The 19,195-nt window shown below is 43.0% G+C and overlaps 1 protein-coding gene across 2 annotated transcripts in view; it reads left to right on the forward strand.

Annotated features, from left to right (window-relative positions):
• The window catches only part of TBXAS1 (thromboxane A synthase 1), a 197,101-nt gene that overhangs the window by 76,020 nt on the left and 101,886 nt on the right, over positions 1-19,195 (forward strand). For both annotated transcript variants that reach the window (XM_033161799.1, XM_033161797.1), the window contains one exon: positions 528-624. In XM_033161799.1, coding sequence (XP_033017690.1) covers positions 528-624 — 97 coding nt within the window. The remainder of the gene's footprint in view (positions 1-527; positions 625-19,195) is intronic.

The raw sequence follows: 19,195 nt of genomic DNA on the forward strand, positions 1-19,195 counted from the left end.
GCCCTCAATCTTTCCCAACATCAGGGTCTTTTCCAGGGAGTCTTCTCTTCTCATGAGGTGGCCAAAGCATTGGAGCCTCAGCTTCAGGATCAGTCCTTCCAGTGAACACTCAGGGCTGATTTCCTTCAGAATGGATAGGTTTTATCCTCACTCTAAAAACCAGCATCTCTGCATCTCCAGGTAGAACAAGGAGAAAACCCTACTTGAAACCTTGGAGAGCTGCTGCCAGTCAGTGTAGGAAATACTGATATAGATGGACCTGTGGTCTGGCCCAGTAGCTTCCTATGTTCCTAAAAGAGAACCCCTTGTGGATGATTGAAAACAGGACAACTATTGATGAAATAGAGTAATATTTGTATAATTGACTGACTGAGAGCCCTGCAGTTGAGTAAGGCAGATTAAGAATCCATCTGAAAGCCTATGTTACCAGTTAGGAGGGTGGACCTGTCTGAAATGGTAGCTTTTCTAAACAGATAGCCAAGCACAATTCTGTTCATTATTAATGCAATTCTCCATTTCGTGTGCAGGTATTACATGGGTCGTCGTATGTACATTGTGGTATCTGAGCCAGATATGATCAAGCATATCTTGAAGGATGATTTCGAAAACTTTACTAACAGAATGGTAAGTAGCTCTTCTTACAAATGTAAGGTTTGTTGTTCTTCTGGAAAGAACAAGAAAGGCCCCCCCCCCAAGTACATTGGATTGCATTTCAGAGTATGAGGCAGTTCCTATGCAGTACTGTGTGAGGAGGACTGCTCTGCCACTGACCCACTGCTATTTGGGCCAGGGCAGGAGACACTCCACAGCTGGTACCATGCAATGGCTAAGAAGTCAGAGCAATGCTCATGAGCAATGAACATTTGTGCCTCAGCCACAACTGCACTGGGTTGCTTCAGGGCCAAACTAGACAAGACACCATTTATACATTTACGGGGTGGTTTGTGTGTGATACTGATCAAGACCCTGGTGGGGCTTCTACTGAGCCTTGAGGCCCATGGCAGATGCCAAGCCATGCCAACCCATGATACTGGTTCTGATTAGCGTTTGCTTTTTCCCAGTCAATACTAGACATCAGGTTGCATGGCCTCATCCACACTTCCATTTGCCCCTAGTTTAGAAAGCACGAGGCTGAGAGGTTTTCTGTTTGTTCTGTGCTTTCTAGGCCCAGGCCTGTTGGCCATGCTGCTTTCCCCAGGAATTCGTGCTCTTTACTGCTGAATCAGAGTGAACATCAATCTGCGGGAAACCCAATTGATGGGTTTTTTTTATTCAGTGGTAAAGAGCAGGTTTCCTCAGGAGAAAAGAGTGAGACAAGCAGAAGTGTGGGCGAGCCCTCACTTTCAGCAGACTTGGCTTGGAGGGGAGTGGGGTGAATCCTACATTTGTTTCCACCCTCTTTGTTTCTCGAAGATGCAATATAGTTCTGCTCCTGCCATTTAACTTCGATTCAGCTGCCCTGGTATTTTGTCGGGACAGGAACTATGTTGTGTGCCACAGAGTCAGTTTGCCGCATTCTTTGCTCTGAAGGAGTTGTGTGTTTGAAGGGGTGTAGCCTTTTGTTGAGTCAGCAGCAGAAAGTGTCTCTGCCTGTAACTCTTGAGCCTTTGACTGCCTTCCTGCCTGAGCAATAAATAATGTCTAAAACTGCCTTGACATTGACACGGAATCGCTGTCACCGTCACCTAACTCAACCTCCCTCCCTATGGCAATCCAGTCCATACCCAAATGCCCGGAATTTGCCTGGAAATAGCAGTTCTGGTACTGAGAGCTCTCTCTGTGGTTTCTCTATCTCACTCCATTGTGTGCAGTGGAGATGTCCCTTCATCTATGAAGCAGAAAGATGGAGGGAGGGACCAGAATATAGTTTAAATTTAGAAGGGCCTACATGAGAAATAAGTTGCATAATAGCATGCCTGGTCTCTCACATTTAATATTACTGCTTGGCCCAAAATGACAACGTTAGAGAACATCACACCCCCATCCAATTGCTTTGTATAATAAAAGCAAAGTCTACAAATCGTAACTGTGTGTGGCAGAGAATGACATGGAGGGAGAGCAAGCGCACGCTGGCTATTAAGTAGAAGTATTTCTATGTGGCTTTTAATAAATGTGAATCTAAAGCTTTGAAAATTACTCTGAGCAAGCGTTTCTCTGCTTTTATTTAGAAATTCTGGTTGCAAGTGTACAATATACTGTGTGAAAAATTAAAAAACCACTGCTCTATCATGTCCTTCCCCCCCCTCCCGCCACCCCTAATGCTATGCTGATGAAATGGAGAGAATAAAGCGTTCGGCTTTTCAGAATAAATGCTGACCACAAAGCTATGATAATACAGCTCATTCCTGAGCTGGAACATCCCTGCTGCTCTTACGCCAGGACTTTTTCTAAAAGAGATTGAGGGCAGCTGCTGTTTTTACAATTAAAGCAGCAGTCACAAAATTGTCGATCTGATGTTTAGCTCATGCTTCCATAAATGAACTTCAGGGGGGCATTCTTAGGGGTGCAGTGACAGTAGGAATTTAGGGGGAACATATTTAGGGGTGCATTGGCAGCAGCTTCCAACTCTGGAAGGAACTATTGCTGGCCATAAGAGGAGTGGGATAGAAAACTTTCCACTACATTTATACTTATACTTATACTTATACTTACTTTACTTATACTATTACTTATACTTATACTTATTATGTTATTATTAATTATTATTATTATACCGCCCTGTACCTGGAAGTCTCAGGGCAGTTCACAGAATAAAAAATATATATATAAACCGCAAAATACATGGTTTTCATTTAGAAATATACCGTTTCATAGAATTTATTTATTAATTTGTTTGTTGTTTGTTTGTTTGTTGTTGTTGTTATATTTTCTTAAACTTATTCATTGCTCTCCCCCCTGAAAATGTAAGTCAAAGCAACTTATGATGTAACAAAAGTTGGCCTCTCTGCCAAGCTGTAGCTAGATTCCAGGAGGGTCCAGGTGCTCTCCCAGGGTCTGTGATCCTTTGGAGAATTGACGACATGGCAGAAGTTATATTTTCTTCTTTTTTAAAAAAGCCTGTCAATAATTTTAACTAAGGTATAGTAAAACACCTCTATCCCAGGTGAGGCACTGGCTTGGAAAGGAAGCTTAGCCTGTATTTTTCCACTGGCTTGCAATCTTCCTTTCAGTACTACAAACAAGTCCTATCATTTATTAATTTATAGGGTTTAGGGGGGGGTCCTCCCCCAATCTATAGCAATAACACATACTTTAAAACCAGCATAAAACTAAAACAGAATAAAATCTAAAACTCAGGACTTTTTTTTGAAGAGGCAGGTCTAAAACATCCCAGCCACCGAACCAAGTTCTAGAAAACCTGTTACTTATTGCTCAAGGCTCCACTCTGCTAGTGCTGCAGTCAGGCCAGGCCTTTGGGGCAGAAGTCCTGGGCCCCACATAACAGGGGGGTCCCCCACAGGAGGTATGCAGACCTAGCATACCACATTTCAAAGTAAAATTGCTTAGCTGCATCACAGTACTCTGCCTGTTGTATCCATTCATTCCTGAATAGCCCTGCCTCCCACTACTTTACAGTGATATGCTAAGGTAAAGGTAAAGGGACCCCTGATCATCAGGTCCAGTCGTGTCCGACTCTGGGGTTGTGGCGCTCACCTCACTCTATAGCTCAAGGGAGCCGCGTTTGTCCGCAGACAGCTTCTGGGTCATGTGGCCAGCATGACATAGCCGCTTCTGGCAAACCAGAGCAGCGCACGGAAACGCCGTTTACCTTCCCACCGGAGCGGTACCTATTTATCTACTTGCACTTTGACGTGCTTTCGAACTGCTAGGTGGGCAGGAGCTGGGACCGAGCAACGGGAGCTCACCCCGTGGCAGGGATTCAAACCGCCGACCTTCTGATCAGCAAGCCCTAGGCTCTGTGGTTTAACCCACAGCGCCACCTGGGTCCCAGTGATATGCTAGAAAAATATAATTGTCCTAAAATAGGCTTGCAAAAGCTCAAAACATGCCTCAGCAGCTGCAGCCTGTGAAATGACTGGCTGTGCACTGTGTTGTTGTTGTTGTTGTTGTTGTTGTTGTTGTGCACTGTTTGTTGTTGTTGTTGTTGTTACTATTTATTCGCTTTACTCATTGAAGTAAAAGCGACTTACAAACCTCATTGACGTAATAAGACCAATTGCAATAAACACAATTGATGAAAACCTAAAAAACAAACACTCATCCATGTAAATAAATGACAGGTCTAACAGATCCTGACCCACCAAAGAAGAGGCCACAAATACTTAAAAACCTGTCATACTAAGGACAAAAACCATGGAGCTTTAGTGCTCACATATGTGCATATAGACCAGGTGCATTAGTGTGTACATGCCACACAACACACACACACAGACAGACACACACACACACAACACACACACACACACACACACAAACCCCCTTGACTTCTAGAGACCCTGGGGGAAATGAGTATACTAAGCACTAAGACAACACTAACAAGGTATCTCCAAAAGGCAAAATAAGGATAGGACCCATCTTTGCTTATGGGGACAGTTGGAGGTGATTTGTGTGTGAGGGTGAGGGGATCTAGGATGTGCTGGGTGAAGGGATATGGGATTGGGGTGGCTCAAAGGAGCCAGGATATTAAAAGTAAAGAATACCCTTAATGGAACTCTTTGACCCTTTCCTTGCTTAGAAAAATTCCATGGCATTTAGCAAATATATTTTGAACAAAGATATTTGGTTGTTGTTTGTTTTTAAAGTTCTTTTCTATGAGATTTCTGCTTACTAGTCAGTTCATAGATACAGTGAACCTCTCTAAAATGTTTGTTTTAAATTATTATTTTTTATCAAAGCTGTTTGTAATTGGGAGTCAGGCCTTGGTGTGTTCATGAGAAGAATGACCTTAATCTGATAAAATGTGCACTCGCCAGAATACCTTGTTTGCTGGAAGGTTATTCAGAAGAAATCAGTTTAGTTTAATCGGATGGTCGAGTTCTCGGAAGACTCTGATTGGTTTACTACCTAAAAGAGCAATTTGGTGGTTAGGAAGGAAAAGGGAAGAGCAGATTCCATGTGGAGCAAAGTTGTGGAGCTTAGCCAGGATTTGCCAGGAAGAACTTTCTATTTCTTGGCAACAAAGGAGGGCTGCAGCTCAGTGGTGGAACATCTCAGTTGCAGAGCAAGTTCAATCCCTGGCATCTCTAGGTAAGACTGGGAGAGAGCTCTGCCTGTCATTGCAGACAATCGTGAAGAATTAAATACAATGCAGTTTCCTATGTTCCTATGAATAACAAAGATTTTTATTTTTAAAACACCTTATAGAGCATTTAAATGTTTGAATAGTCAGCCAAGGAGAGCTAGGAATGATAGCAAGAGTCACTGGGTTTTATTTATAGCTGTCAACTTTCCCCCTTTTAAAGGGAAATTCCCTTATTCTGAATAGGATTCCTTGCAAGAAAATGGAAAAGTTGACAGCTATGTTTATTTGCCATGATGGCTATGCTCTGACTCCATGGTCAAAGGCAGTAATGCTTCTAAATACCTGTTACCGGAAACTGCAGGAGAGGAGAGTGCTTTTTGTGCTCGAATCCTGCCTGTGGGCTTCCCATAGGCACCTGTGAGGACAGGATGCTAGACTGGATGAACCATTGGCCTGCCAGCAGGCTCATCTTGCGTTCTTATTTATGCATTTAAAAAAATAAAGTTATACAGTTAAAATATAATTATAAAATAATAGTAGAGAGTAGGAGATAGAAAGAAGACCAAACTAATCAGACGAACTTAAAAATGTGCTCTGGAACAAGGAAGCACTGAACATATGTCAGAGAGCATGGGATCCAATCTCCCCAGTGCAGGATTCCACAAATTGGACGTTACGACAGAGAAGGCGCCTTCCTGCATTCCTGTGAAGGTAAAGGTGGCATACAGAGGAGGGCCTCCTTAGCCTGTCCTCGGTGATGGACAGTTTTACAAAAGTATATATGGTCCTTCAGGAATCTTTGGCACAAGCCATTTGGGGCTGATGCATAATGTCGTAGGGGAATCGGCAACTTCTACAAGCAATAGGTGGATGAGGTAGGTTCAGTTCTAGGGCAGTAGATCGAAGGAATGGGCTTGCCCAGTTTGTCACTCACGTGACTAAGAATACTGCAGCATTCCGTATGAGAATTTTCCCTGAATGTCATACTTCCTACAGGCAACGTTATCTTTGCTGTTTTTGCTGTCTGTTGTAGTGAACTCTAATGCAGATTTGTAGTGGTAAATTTCATACTTTTCTGCTTTCTGGAAATCTACCAAAAGTGTGGTGCTCATTTCCATGTTGAAATACCTTTGCGATCCCGTTAACCTGGAACATGGATCAGGCCATGTGATGAAATCTGGGGTGGTATTTTGCGATACAGTTGTTTCCTAGGTGAATAGTGGTTTTTTTTGGGGGGGGGACAAAAGCACAAATGAGCATAAAGGTTGGCAACATGTCCAATGAAACTTGCTGGTGTCCACTGGTGTGAACGAAATTTAGCTTGACATGGTGGTATATTGACGAAAAAGCCACAGTTCCATTATCCAACAGGCCATGATGTATACAAGGAACATTGGAAATGAGGAGCATTATAACCAGGAAATCTAATGCAGCAATCCCCAGCTCTGAATAAACCCTTAGACTAGCCTCCCACCCACATATAAACGTGTGTGTGTGTGTGTGTTTTTATTTGGTGGGGGCTACTGTAATATATATACTCTGTATACAATTTGAGTGGGAAGGCAGTCTAGTGTGGTAAGAGTTAAGCTTTAAGTTGCACCCATCTCCCCTCCCTCCTTCATCGGGAATGAACGAAACTGTCTAGTTGTGCTTTGACTATGCCAGATTTTCAAGGAAATCTCTTTTGAACGTTCTTCAAAAGAGTGTTTTAGGCTTTCCTCCCACTCTAATGATTTTTTGGAGCCGCTTATTAATAATTCTTTGTGCTGTGTTTGCAGCAAGAATGTGAGGTGGTTTTGGATCCAAACTGCAATGAGGTTCCCTGCTGGCGTATCCACTTTATAAAGGCGAACAAATATAGCAAAACCAGTGTTAATTTCCTGCAGGGCTAAATATATTTCATTTTTACCCATGTAATCACTAGGTAGGCAGTAATGACCTCATATTTTTCCACTTAATATACACTTGGCTAAACTGAATGCTGGACCCATATTTTTATTTTATGTTAATTAATGTAGAGTTGAACCTTGAAACACATCCAGTTCTTGGGGACAAAGTAAGAATTAGTGCATAGACCTCATTCCAACAAAGCAAGGCATTGATTTTAATTTAGATTAACACAAACATTTGCTGTGAATCATAGCTGTCTATTCAAGCCTCGGTCACCTGTTAGTAGTTTGTGTTCTGTGTGGCTCGGAGCGTTTTAGTTGCTTAGTGCATTGAATTTCCTGTGTGTGTTGTGTGTGTGTGTGTGTTTAGTTACCAGAGACTGTTTCATTTATAACTCCTGCTCCTTTCAAGAATCCATATGATTAGGTTGAACACTTAGGCAGCTCTAAAAAAGGGGTGCAGATTTGCACATTTTCCCCATATATGTATTGATGCTATTGCTATATATAATACATCTCACCATCATGGGGAAGACTGTGGCCAGGTGGCCTAAATGCCTGCTCAGTATCCAGAAACTCACTGTTGACAGGCAACTTCAAGACCTCTTCTGCTCTTTCACCTTATGGCTCTTTAAGATTAAACTGGACCTGGACCGGACAGCCCTTCAAATAAAGGACTGTCCCCTGTAAAGCAGCACACATGACCACATTATGTATTGTGTGAAAGATGACAACACTAAACAGTTAGCACTGCTTCCCCCTTTAGTTCTCCCTTCCAAGTCATGAACTATTCCAAACCAGTTTTCTAAAGGCCAGGTATAGTTATCATAGCCACTGTTAGCTTCTGGAGCTCTTGAAGATAATGGTACCGATAACTAAATAACTCAAGCAGAGGTGGATTTAGAGCAGTGCGACTGGTTTCCCTGCACTGGGCATCAAACCCAGGGGGCATTAAAGCCTTCCTAGAAATCGGTAAAGGAACGTGTCAGAAAGATAACATAAACTTGTTTCCCAAAGCTCCCTCCACCCCTGGCAGGCTGCTGAGATTTCCCAAGGGCAACTGGGCTCCAAGAGTTGCAACCACATCAGCCTTTGGCCTCAAATCGTGGCCCTGCCTATTTCTGCCGCCTCTGGTTCAGAGATGGATCTGCAGTGCTTCTCTCTCTCTCTCTCTCTCTCTTCCTCCACTGCCATCCCATTCTGCTCCACTTGCACCAGCCTGGCCTGGCAGTGCCAGCGGCTGCTTCAACTGCTCCTCCTCCTCCTCCTCCTCCTTCTCTGCACATCTCTCTCTCTATGTGTGACTGTCAAATTTTGTTGGAACTGTAATGTTGGAGGGAGAGGATTTACCCTTTCGCCTAAACTGCTTCATCCTTTATTTCCCCATGTGCAATTTTCCACATGGGGTCAAACTTTTATATCTGACTGGCAGACTGTGTGTGTTGTAACTGGGGAAACGTGTTCCCTCAGCACCATAGTCCTATTTTGTGCATATTCTCTCTCATTCACACACATACACACTGCTGCTACTAAATTACCGGTAACACCAAAAAATGATGGTAGATCCTCGTCATAGAACGCCTCCCCTCACATCTAATTTGGCCATCAGAAATACATCCATTGTTTGTGGAAGCGGGGATGCTTTAAGCTTGTGCTTAGGTCTCCTGTCGAAATCATCAAGCACAATCTAACGAAAATCATTATCATCATAATTTTATTTGTATGCCACCTTTTCATAGTTAAAACAATGCTCAAGGCGGCTCACAACATGACAAGATTTACATAATTAAATGGAAGGAGGCAGGCAAGGCCCTTCAGGCCCTCAGCAGCAGGTGCGTCCCTTGCCTGTTGGACTCCAAGATCCTGTTAGACTCCAAGTCCCATCTGTCCCAGGCAGTATGTTCAATGGTGAGGGATGATGGGACATCCAGATAATACAGTGGAACCTCTAGTTACAAACTTAATTCGTTCCGGAAGTCCGTTCTTCACCTGAAACTGTTCTTAACTAGAGGCGTGCTTTCGCTAATGGGGCCTCTTGCTGCCGCTGTGCCGCCAGCACACAATTTCCGTTCTCCTCCTGGGGAAAAGTTCTCAATTCGAGGTAACTCTTCCAGGTTAGCGAAGTTTGTAACCTGAAATGTTTGTAACCTGAGGCGTTTGTAACTCGAGGTACCACTGTCCCTGTTGGCCACCCCCTCTCCTATGTGGGGCTTCTCGTTGAGCCACCTGCTAGGAAAGCATCATACAATGATTCTGTTTATTCAGAAATCTTCATTAACATATTGGGAGATTCCTAGGTCACCTGAGGGGCCTGTGCCCCTAGTTTTCACCACCAAGAACAGTACATGTTATCAAATCCCCCTACACAATGAGTTGTGACTAAGTCTGACTGAAAACAATGGGATGAGCTACACCTCCCAATCCTGTGTACCGGTATGTTTCCTTGGATGCAAGTCTCACAGTGGGTCTTACTCCAAGATTGTTACCATACTGTTTCACTATGAATCCTGTTGCTTTCGGTTGGGCCTAGTCATTGCTCAGTTTTGCCCAATGGTGCTCCCTTAACGCTGGCTGGATCATGCCCCCTGTTACGCGCAAAGTTACACTACGCTTTTAGGACAACATGTAAATGCCACTGAGCAAGGCAAAACTGAGCAACTCTTGTCCTAATTGCAAGCATCCTTAACTCTATGGGGTGGCAGGAGGTCGTAAAGAGAACATTCCCATAAACTATTCATTAATTGGACACCATCATTAAATTTCAGAAATGATTAAATCATAGTTTTACAGTACCTGATATATCTTCAGCCCTGCTGTCCCCAGAATATTAATTGGACGGATGTTAAGCAGAATAAAAATACATCTTTACAACCAAATAGTGATTCAAGGCATATAGTATAAAACAAATCTTTTTAAGAAAGCAAACCAGCCTTTACAGGTTTCGAGGTTTTCCCCTCTAAGGCTCAAGCTTCCCAGACATTTTTGAGAAGTTTTTGCCGTCATCTTCGCCCTGCACCCCTGCCGCTTAAGATTAATTTTCTGATTAGACTTTAGAATATGAGAAGGTCTGTGGCTGAGTGAGAGAATGCATGTTTTAGCATGCAGAAGCTCCCTGGTTCAACCTGCCATTTCCCATTTAAATAGGATCAGATAGCTGGCGATGGGAAAGGGTTCTTTTTTGGACCCTGGAGAGCAGCCGCCAGTCAAAGCAGACAGTGCTGGGTTAAGGGGTGTTGCACAATCACAATATGAGTGCAGGAATTGCAGCCGACTTGGAAACTTTGAGGAGAAGTGCCCTGAACACAAATGCTATGAATAATCAATAGACCACATGGTATATGGAATGTATTGAATGGGTGCCCTCCAAATGCTTGCTGCTGTTTTTTCTGCTCTCTGTGAGGGGGCAGGAAAAAAGGGTGCCTCTTTTGCAGGGAGGCAAGACCTCTGCAAAAGTGGATAGCAGGATTCAACATTGTACTAATTCGAAGGGTCTTAGGAGCCCCATGTTGGGTAAAAGATTCCTGTGCTGCAGGGGGTTGGACTAGATGATCCTCAGGGTCCCTTACAACTCTACAATTCTGTGATTTTGAGTGGCTGTTACAGAGGCACACCCAGAGATGAGTCCCTGAAGCAAGATACCAGTACAGGCTGCTATGAGTGCAGGTGTTCCATCAGGTACCCTGTTGGGTTTTAAATATTTACAAAAGTAATACTTCTTTTAAAAAAATACAATACATTAAAATAATTATGCGTTTCCTGGAATTTGAGCATATGGAACTGGGTATGAATTAAAGGATATACATTAAGGTGGCAGGGGGGAATATGGAATATTGTTTCAATATGTGACCATAGTGGAGAAATGTAGGATGGAAGAACCTACTGTTAACCAATGCAGAGGAATGCTGATGGGAACTAACAGAGGTAAAGCTAATGATTAATAATAACAACAATTTGGCATTCCCCCTTGGACTTCTCGTGGGAAGAAGAAATGAATGACACAGTGACTAAAAAGAAAATAGTTTAACAGAAAGTAGAGAACATGGGTTGAATGATGTAAATAATCATTTTGTAATGTAATTGGCAGATGGAAAATCAGACCCCTCCCGTTTATCTTTAATATTTCTTATCACTCTGTTTTCTCTTTCTTTCTTCTTTCTTTCTTCTTTCTTTCTTTCTTTCTTTCTTGTTCCCTTTCTCTCCTTCCTTTTTCTTGTCTTTTTATTTCACTGCGAGAGGCAGTGAAAGATAGGCGTGCTCTGGTCCATGGGGTCACGAAGAGTTGGACGACGACTGAACAACAACAGATATTATTTTACTATATTATGAAAATCATTAAAAAAAAATTGAATACACATTTCCCTATTTCCTGTGGCATTAGAAATCCACCTCCACCCATTTGAGATATCATATTTTTCCTGCCCCATGCAGGGTTGTGTCAGGGAAATGGATCCAGCAGATCCAAAATCTTCCTGGATCCACACAGAATCTGTCCCTTTTACCCTCCTACCACCATAGGACCACCAGCGTCAGAAGTGGGACAGCTGCTGAGCTTTCTGCAGCTGCAGCCAGTAAGCCTCCATGGACAGACTTCCCTTCTTGTCCATGGATCTCTCTGTCTGTCTGCAAAGGGGGGAATTTCAGAATCCTATCACCCTGGGACGCCCTCCCAGAGACTATAGGATTGTGCTGATACGGATTTATTGTGACAGCTACTTTTGTGTACCAGGAGCTCATTCTTCAGATGCATCTAGTCCACAAAAGCATTTGGCACAATAAATCTGTTGGGTATTCTAAGTGCCACAAGACTTTTGTTTAAAGAATCTGGCTGTCTAATTGAGCATAAATTTAAATGTATTAAGAATAGGCAAAAGATCTATATGGTGGTTAGGTAGAATGCAATTCAAATTGTAAATTGAGCCCAATGTTCTGCCATCTAAACTAATCAGAAGGAACACAGATCGGTGAGTTGATGCCCTCAGGCAAGGGTAAATACTATTTAATCTATGTTAATCTGACCACTGGAATGAAGTTTCAGAAAGGATTACTTGTGTAAGCAAATAGCCACACTGTAGACAGAGCTCCATCCAGAACCTCAGGTTGGAATCTGTCCAAAAGTGGAGGAGAAGAATTAAATTCATGAACTCAAGAGATATGTTCACAAATGCTTTAGTCCTGGGTTACAGCTATAAAGCTTTGTTAATAACTTGAGAAATAGCTTGAAAAACAAAAACAACTCTTTGTCTACTCATTTTCAGCCCAGAGTTTGCTTGCTTGAACAGCGAACAGCGATTCAGCCAACCTGTACGTGGTTGTGTTCAGAGGTTCATATGAACCAGCAGGTGATCCCAACCACAGTTTATTTATTTAAATAATCTACACACTGTCCACAGTTAAAAATACCGTATATCCAGATGTGTACAAAGCAGAAATGAAAACAAAAGAACAAGGCTAAAACAACAAAATTAAATTAAATCCGTCTGAAAAACCAACAGGAACAACATCCAACAATGCTATCCTGAAATGACCTGGTTGAATGAAAACGTCTTAAGGTGTTGCCTAAAAAACTGTGTTCCAAAAATGCAGGCTGAGATTCTTCCTTGCCCTCTGTTATCTATTATATTTGGGGTTATGACTACAGAGATATTGGGGGTGAGATCCTACCACCCACACAAACCCAGCAAAAAAAAAACAGTAACAATAAATTGAAAGCAAACTAAGATATTAACTAAAAATAGCATTTAAAACAGCAACATCAAGCAGCAGCAAGATCTCAAATTACACATTAAAACCCTGTAAAAATAAAATAAAAATATTTTGAGTTGCTAATGCAAAAGAGAGGGCCTGGTGAATCTTGATCGAGAAATATTCCAGAGCCATGGCACCACCACAGGAAAGGCCCCGATTCTATAGAATCATAGAATTGTAGAGTTGGAAGGGACCCTGAGGATCATCTAGCCCAACCCCCTGCAACCTTGGCATTATCAGCACCATGCCCTAACCAAACAAAGCGATAGGATATGCCTCTGCTTCTTTGCTTGCACTTTTTATTTTATTTATTGAGCTTGACCTTTGTCACTGGGCTGAGAGTGGGGGCCAGCTTCCCCTGTGAGTCATCGGCATCCAGATCTGGCTCATACAGCCAGACTCATACATTCCCAGGGAGCTGCTGTTGCAACAGCGTAAAGTATCCCTTCCTTGAACAACCAGTGACTTGGAGCTGTATGTGAGAAAACGGACACACACCAGATGGCAGGGTTTTTGAAACAGTAGTCCAAAGCAGGTAATCTATATTGAAAAGCAGGGTAATCTAATATTTGAAATATGATTCAGATGAGTAAACCTCTACAGTTAAGAGCGAAACAAAATTGTTGCCCAGGTTGCTTAGGAATCCTCTTGCTTTTGCAGAAACCCTCTTACAGGTGAGGTGCTTGGGTGAAGTCAAGTAACAATAGCGTTACCTAAGCTGTTTTGCTGGAAACACTCTTAACATTTCACCGTCTTTAAGGGGGAGCCAAGGGGATGTGAATGACATTCGTAAATGGTTTGTAGCAGGGCCGGATTTATGGTAGGTTTGATGAGGCCCTAAGTTACTGAAGGTAATGGGCCCCTTTATATGTCCAGCTGTCCTTTGTCAACAACAAATCGTCGCTGGTTTTTTGTGTTGAATATATGCTATATGGTAATTTATGGACCTAATGGGTATCTAAAGCCATTTGCACAAGTTGCCATGCAACCAATCCATGCAGAATGTAGGCACCTTATACAGTATAGAAATGAGCAAACCAGTGATATTTTAGGAGCAGACTAGCAGGCGGGGCCCATTACTTACATCACAGGAGCCTACACAACACAAAACACTGTTGTGGTGTGTAGGTTTTATTTTATTTGTTTTTTATCTTATATTTTGGAAATGTACATCAAGGTTTTTTTCCTTTAAATTTTTTTGGGCCCAAGAGAGTAGGGCCCTAACCTATAGCTTATTTAGCTTATACATAAATCCGGCACTGGTTTGTAGTCACCTTGAGGTGCTTGAGGAGAAAACGCAGCTCCCCATTTGCTATAGGGGCTGCTTTTGTTCCTCGTGCACATCGTTTCCTCGAGCAAGCTGGGTAGCTCTTACATCTCAGATGCAGGCAGCAGTACTATGTTGATTATCTGGAATTATTGCAGTTCGCAAACACTGTTGCAAACATGGCTACTAGCCATTGTGGCTATGTTCTGCCTCCACGGCTGGAGGCGGTAATGCTTCTGAAAGCCAGTTGCTGGAAATTACAGGAGGGGAGAGTGCTCTTGCGTGGTGTAGTGGTTAAGAGCGGTGGACTTGTAATCTGGTGAACCAGGTTCACTTCCTCGCTCCTCCACATGCAGCTGCTGGGTGACCTTGGGCTAGTCACACTTCTCTGAAGTCTCTCAGCCTCACTCGCCTCACAGAGTGTTTGTTGTGGGGGAGGAAGGGAAAGGAGATTGTTAGCTGCTTTGAGACTCCTTAAGGGGAGTGAAAGGTGGGAATCAAGTCCAAACTCCTCCTCCTCCTCCCCCCCTCCCCCTCTTTGGTCCTGCTTGAGGGTTTTCCCCAGGCATCCTAGGAACAGGATGTTGTTCTAGATGGGCCATTGGCCTGGTCCAGCAGCCTCTTCTTAGGTGCTTACTGTTGCAGATGTTAGGAAGGGGTGCTGCTCCAATCCATGGCGGAGCATCTATCTTGCATGCGGAAGGTCCTAGGTTCAAACTTTGGTAGGTAGGACTGGGAACATTCCCTGTCTGAAACTGGAGACCTGCCGCCAATCAGACGATACTGATCTGGAGAGACCAATGGCCTGACTCAATCTAAGGCAGCTTCCTGTGTCCACTTGTGCCATAAGCATGTACTGAAAGGGTGGGTAGGAATCATAGAATCATAGAGTTGGAAGAGACCACAAGGGCCATCCAGTCCAACCCCCTGCCAAGCAGGAAACACCATCAAAGCATTCCTGACAGATGGCTGTCAAGCCTCCGCTTAAAGACCTCCAAAGGAGACTCCACCACATTCCTTGGCAGCAAATTCCACTGTCAAACAGCTCTTACTGTCAGGAAGTTCTTCCTGATGTTTAGGTGGAATCTTCTTTCTTGTAGTTTGAATCCATTGCCCCGTGTCCGCTTCTCTGGAGCAGCAGAAAACAACCTTTCACCCTCCTCTATATGACATCCTTTTATATATTTGAACATGGCTAACATACCACCCCTTAACCTTCTCTTCTCCAGGCTAATCATACCCAGCTCCCTAAGCCGTTCCTCATAAGGCATCATTTCCAGGCCTGTGACCATTTTGGTTGCCCTCCTCTGGACACGTTCCAGCTTGTCAGTATCCTTCTTGAATTGTGGTGCCCAGAACTGGACACAGTATTCCAGGGTAGGAATCCAGCCCTTGAACCGTTCTTTAACCACTTAGATTGTGAGTACCTCTGGGTATACAAAAAGGGCTTAATAACTCCACAGAGGCCACACTGCTGATGCAACTCATAAGCATACCTCAAACAAATATGACCTTTCTTCCTGCAAAATCCTCCTCGACTCCCATTTTTGAATGCAATGGGACTGAGTTCTGAGTAAGCATGCATAGGAGTGCAGCCAATGCATTAGTAGCAGAAAGCCCTGTGCTCAGTGGGATTCACTCCTAAGTAAGTAGGCATAGGATTCTAGCCTTAACTTACCCTACCCTACTGTAATTGAGTCTAAACAAGCGTGGCTGAAATCAAGGCATATTTTTCCATTATTTCCATTTCCTTCTCCTTCCTCTCTTGTCTTCCCCATGTCAAATTCCATAGATGCAAAGTTAGAAATAATTACTTTAATAATATGCATCTCTCCTTAATGGGGAAGACTGTAAGCAGGTGACCTGTGTGCCTGCTCCACCATCTACCGTTCAGGTGCTCCCTGTTGATGGGCAGCTTCAGAGCCCTCATCTGATCTCCCCTTTTATAGTTCTTTGAATTGGACTTGGACCAGTCAAGCCTCTGCAAAGCAGGACACATGGCCACCCTAAGCAATGCACAATACAAGCAGTAATCAAAACAGTACATCTGTTAAAACAAGAACAGTGTTTACACTCAGTAATAAAATGCCTGTTTGAGATAGAGCTCGACTCAGATACCCATCTGCACTATTTTCAACATGGATCAGAGTGGTCTGTGTGTCCTTCGCAGGATAGTGGGCTCCGGGGGGGTGGGGGCACAATCCAGCAAGTCCTACTATTTGCCCTCAAAGTCCTAATTTCAGCAAACGTGCTACTGATCCGAAGGCATAATTAGGGATGGCATGCTATTTCTGTCAACCTTCCTAACCCGTCATGTGTTCACAATAACACCCGGAATATTTCCTGTACAATGCTGAATGTTATTTTTTGAGTGATTAAAAATACTTGGCTATAATATTTGGCTGTAGTTTGGGATTGCATTATATGAAAGTTGTGGCAGAAGAAGCAGTATCATCATGGAGCAGGCATATCCTGGGAGCCAGCTGGCCTCCCCGCTCTCAAGAAGAGAAAGAAATGCCTTGATGTTAAATTTTTTTGGCTGCACCACACTCTTTACTAGGAGAATGTCAGCAAGTTATTCAAACAAAGGCTTATAAGCAGACTTCTGAGGGGAAGCCCTCGTTAGAAAAGCACTTTAATTATGTGCTTAAGTTCCATTAGTTTCAGTAGGGCATGGAGATTTGTTTAAAGCGAAGCATGTACAGTTCAACTTCATTTGCCTGAATGGCCTGGAGGACACCCAAAACATCTGGGTAATCAGAGGTATGGGAGTGATGTTTACATTGCCTTATGGTCTCAAGAGAGACATCTAGTGAACTTGAACAAGAACTTTCCGGTTTGGATTTTGGAGTTTCTACGCATTGCTTATATGGCTGTATTTACTTCTGTTAGTAAATTAGGATTTCATATTTATCTAGTGCCGTCAGTGTTCTGGGTACTGTCCAGGCGTTGGGACATGGTCCATACCCAGAGAACAACAACTATTATTAGGTGGACAAAGCAAAGATTCACATATTCATTGTGCTGAAAAATTCATACATGTCCAATTTCAAATTAGAACCAAAAGCGTTTTGCTAGCCTTGGAAGGAACAGCAATAATTTGTCTCCCTTAGACTTTGGTTAATGGAAATATGATCCATATAAGTCAAGGGAACATACAGCTAGTCTATTTCAGAGGTGGACACAAAGTAGACTGATAGATTCCTGGGTGATGTGGAATAGATTAGCAAGGGTTTCTAAATCCCCCCAAAATTCACATTTTATTTGGGTTGTGATATGTCCTCTTTTTCCAGGATACATCCTGTTTTTCATGGGTAGAGTCATCATAATGATCCATAGTTAAAAGTAGAAGTCAGCAATTGCGCCCTCTTATTTATTTTATTCCTTAAATAGGGCTGCTGAAACAAAGGAAACTTAGGGTAACCAGGAGACTTTTATCCCAGCTAGTCTTCATGTACATTGGACCAAAAACAACAATTTGCCCATCTGACATGGGTTGCCCCAGCTACTCTGGCTGGCTTCCAACAAATTATAAAACCACAGTAAAACATCAAATATTAAAAACTTCCATATAGGGGGCTGCCTATCTGTCTTCTAAAAGTCAGATACTTGTTTATCTTTGACATCTGATGGGAGGGCGTTCCACAGGGTGGGTGCGACTTCCGAGGAGGCCCTCTGCCTGGCTTCCTGTAACTTTACTTCGTGCAATGAGGGAACTGCCAGAAGACCCTAGATCTCAGTGTCTCAGCTGAACGATAGGGGTGGAGATGCTTCTTTAGGTATACAGGGCCAAAACGCTCCCCCCTCCCTCCCCTTCCCTGTATTATATCTCTCTCTGGTGTTGTCATTGTTAATCGTTTCAATATGTTTCATGGGAAACTGTTATGTATTGAAGTTCTCACCCTGGCCACCAGGGGTTTTGTGTATATAGTTTTCACTCAGGTCCACATGAGTTAATTTAGGTGGGAAACCCTGGGCTGTTGTTGTGTTACAATGTTGGCAGCCGGCTGCCTATAAAAACAGGCCAGCTGAGCTGTTTGTTGTTCAGTTCCAGCTTACTTATAAAGAGCTACTTGGAGAAATCTCTGTGTCGTCCACCCACTACTTAATAGAAACGATAAACGATACTAATTTAAAAGTACATTCATCCATTTATTTTACTGCATTTTCCTCTCCCCTTCCTCCAAGGCGTTTAGGGCTGCATGCCTGGATATCCTGCCCAACCCCATTTTATCCTTTCAACCAGCCTGGGTGCAGATAGTGAGTGACCTCACTATCTACATGCCTAAGTGAGGTTCTCAGCTTGGTCCTCTGTTTTCCTAGTCTGACAAATTCAGCCACTCTACCACTCTGGTATATATGAATCCACTAACATTCGCCCCTTTTAAAAAATAAGGTTTGTTTTAGAATCAATAATATCATTGTATTCTTTTACAATATATGCTACTGGCGCCATTTAAAATCAATGCTACTGATTTCACTTTCTAGCCTTACTTGGCTGTTTACAGTGGATAGACTCATTAATCCTTCCTTTCAAGGCAAATAGAGATTGGCCAAATACAAAAAGTTGGCTGGATGCAGTTAGAAATCTGTTGGTATTTTTCTGCATGAGAAAATAGCCTAGTCAGTGGGGGAGCGTTGGAAGGGTTCCCCGATTCAAAGCGGAAACCTTTATCTGACATTTAGCTTCTATTGTGTGTTGGCTGTTTGCCTTGCTTTCTCAAAAGTGTTTGCTCTGCAGGTGGGTTGAGATCTTTAAAGTCTCATCTGGGGTGCATTAACTGAAGAGGCCACCCGATAAGTTTATTGATTGTTATGGCAGCTAAGAGCTATGGAGCGGGCTGTTTGAGAACAACATCCGGATAGCCTCTGCAAAGGTCCACAACTTACAAAACCTACTCTGTTGAAAGCAGTTTGCCCGTTGAGCTGGCAGGTTGGGGGGGATTGCAGGAATGCTAAAGATTCTCGGAGCTTAAGCCTATGGGGTGCCCTGTTGTTGTTGTTGTTGTTTAACAAAAACACATATACCGCAGTTTCGTTAAAAACAACAACAATCAAACCAGTGTACAACAAATAATATAGAAAACGAAA

This window comes from Lacerta agilis, chromosome 10 (assembly GCF_009819535.1).
Source record: "Lacerta agilis isolate rLacAgi1 chromosome 10, rLacAgi1.pri, whole genome shotgun sequence".
NCBI classification, from domain to species: Eukaryota; Metazoa; Chordata; class Lepidosauria; order Squamata; family Lacertidae; genus Lacerta; species Lacerta agilis.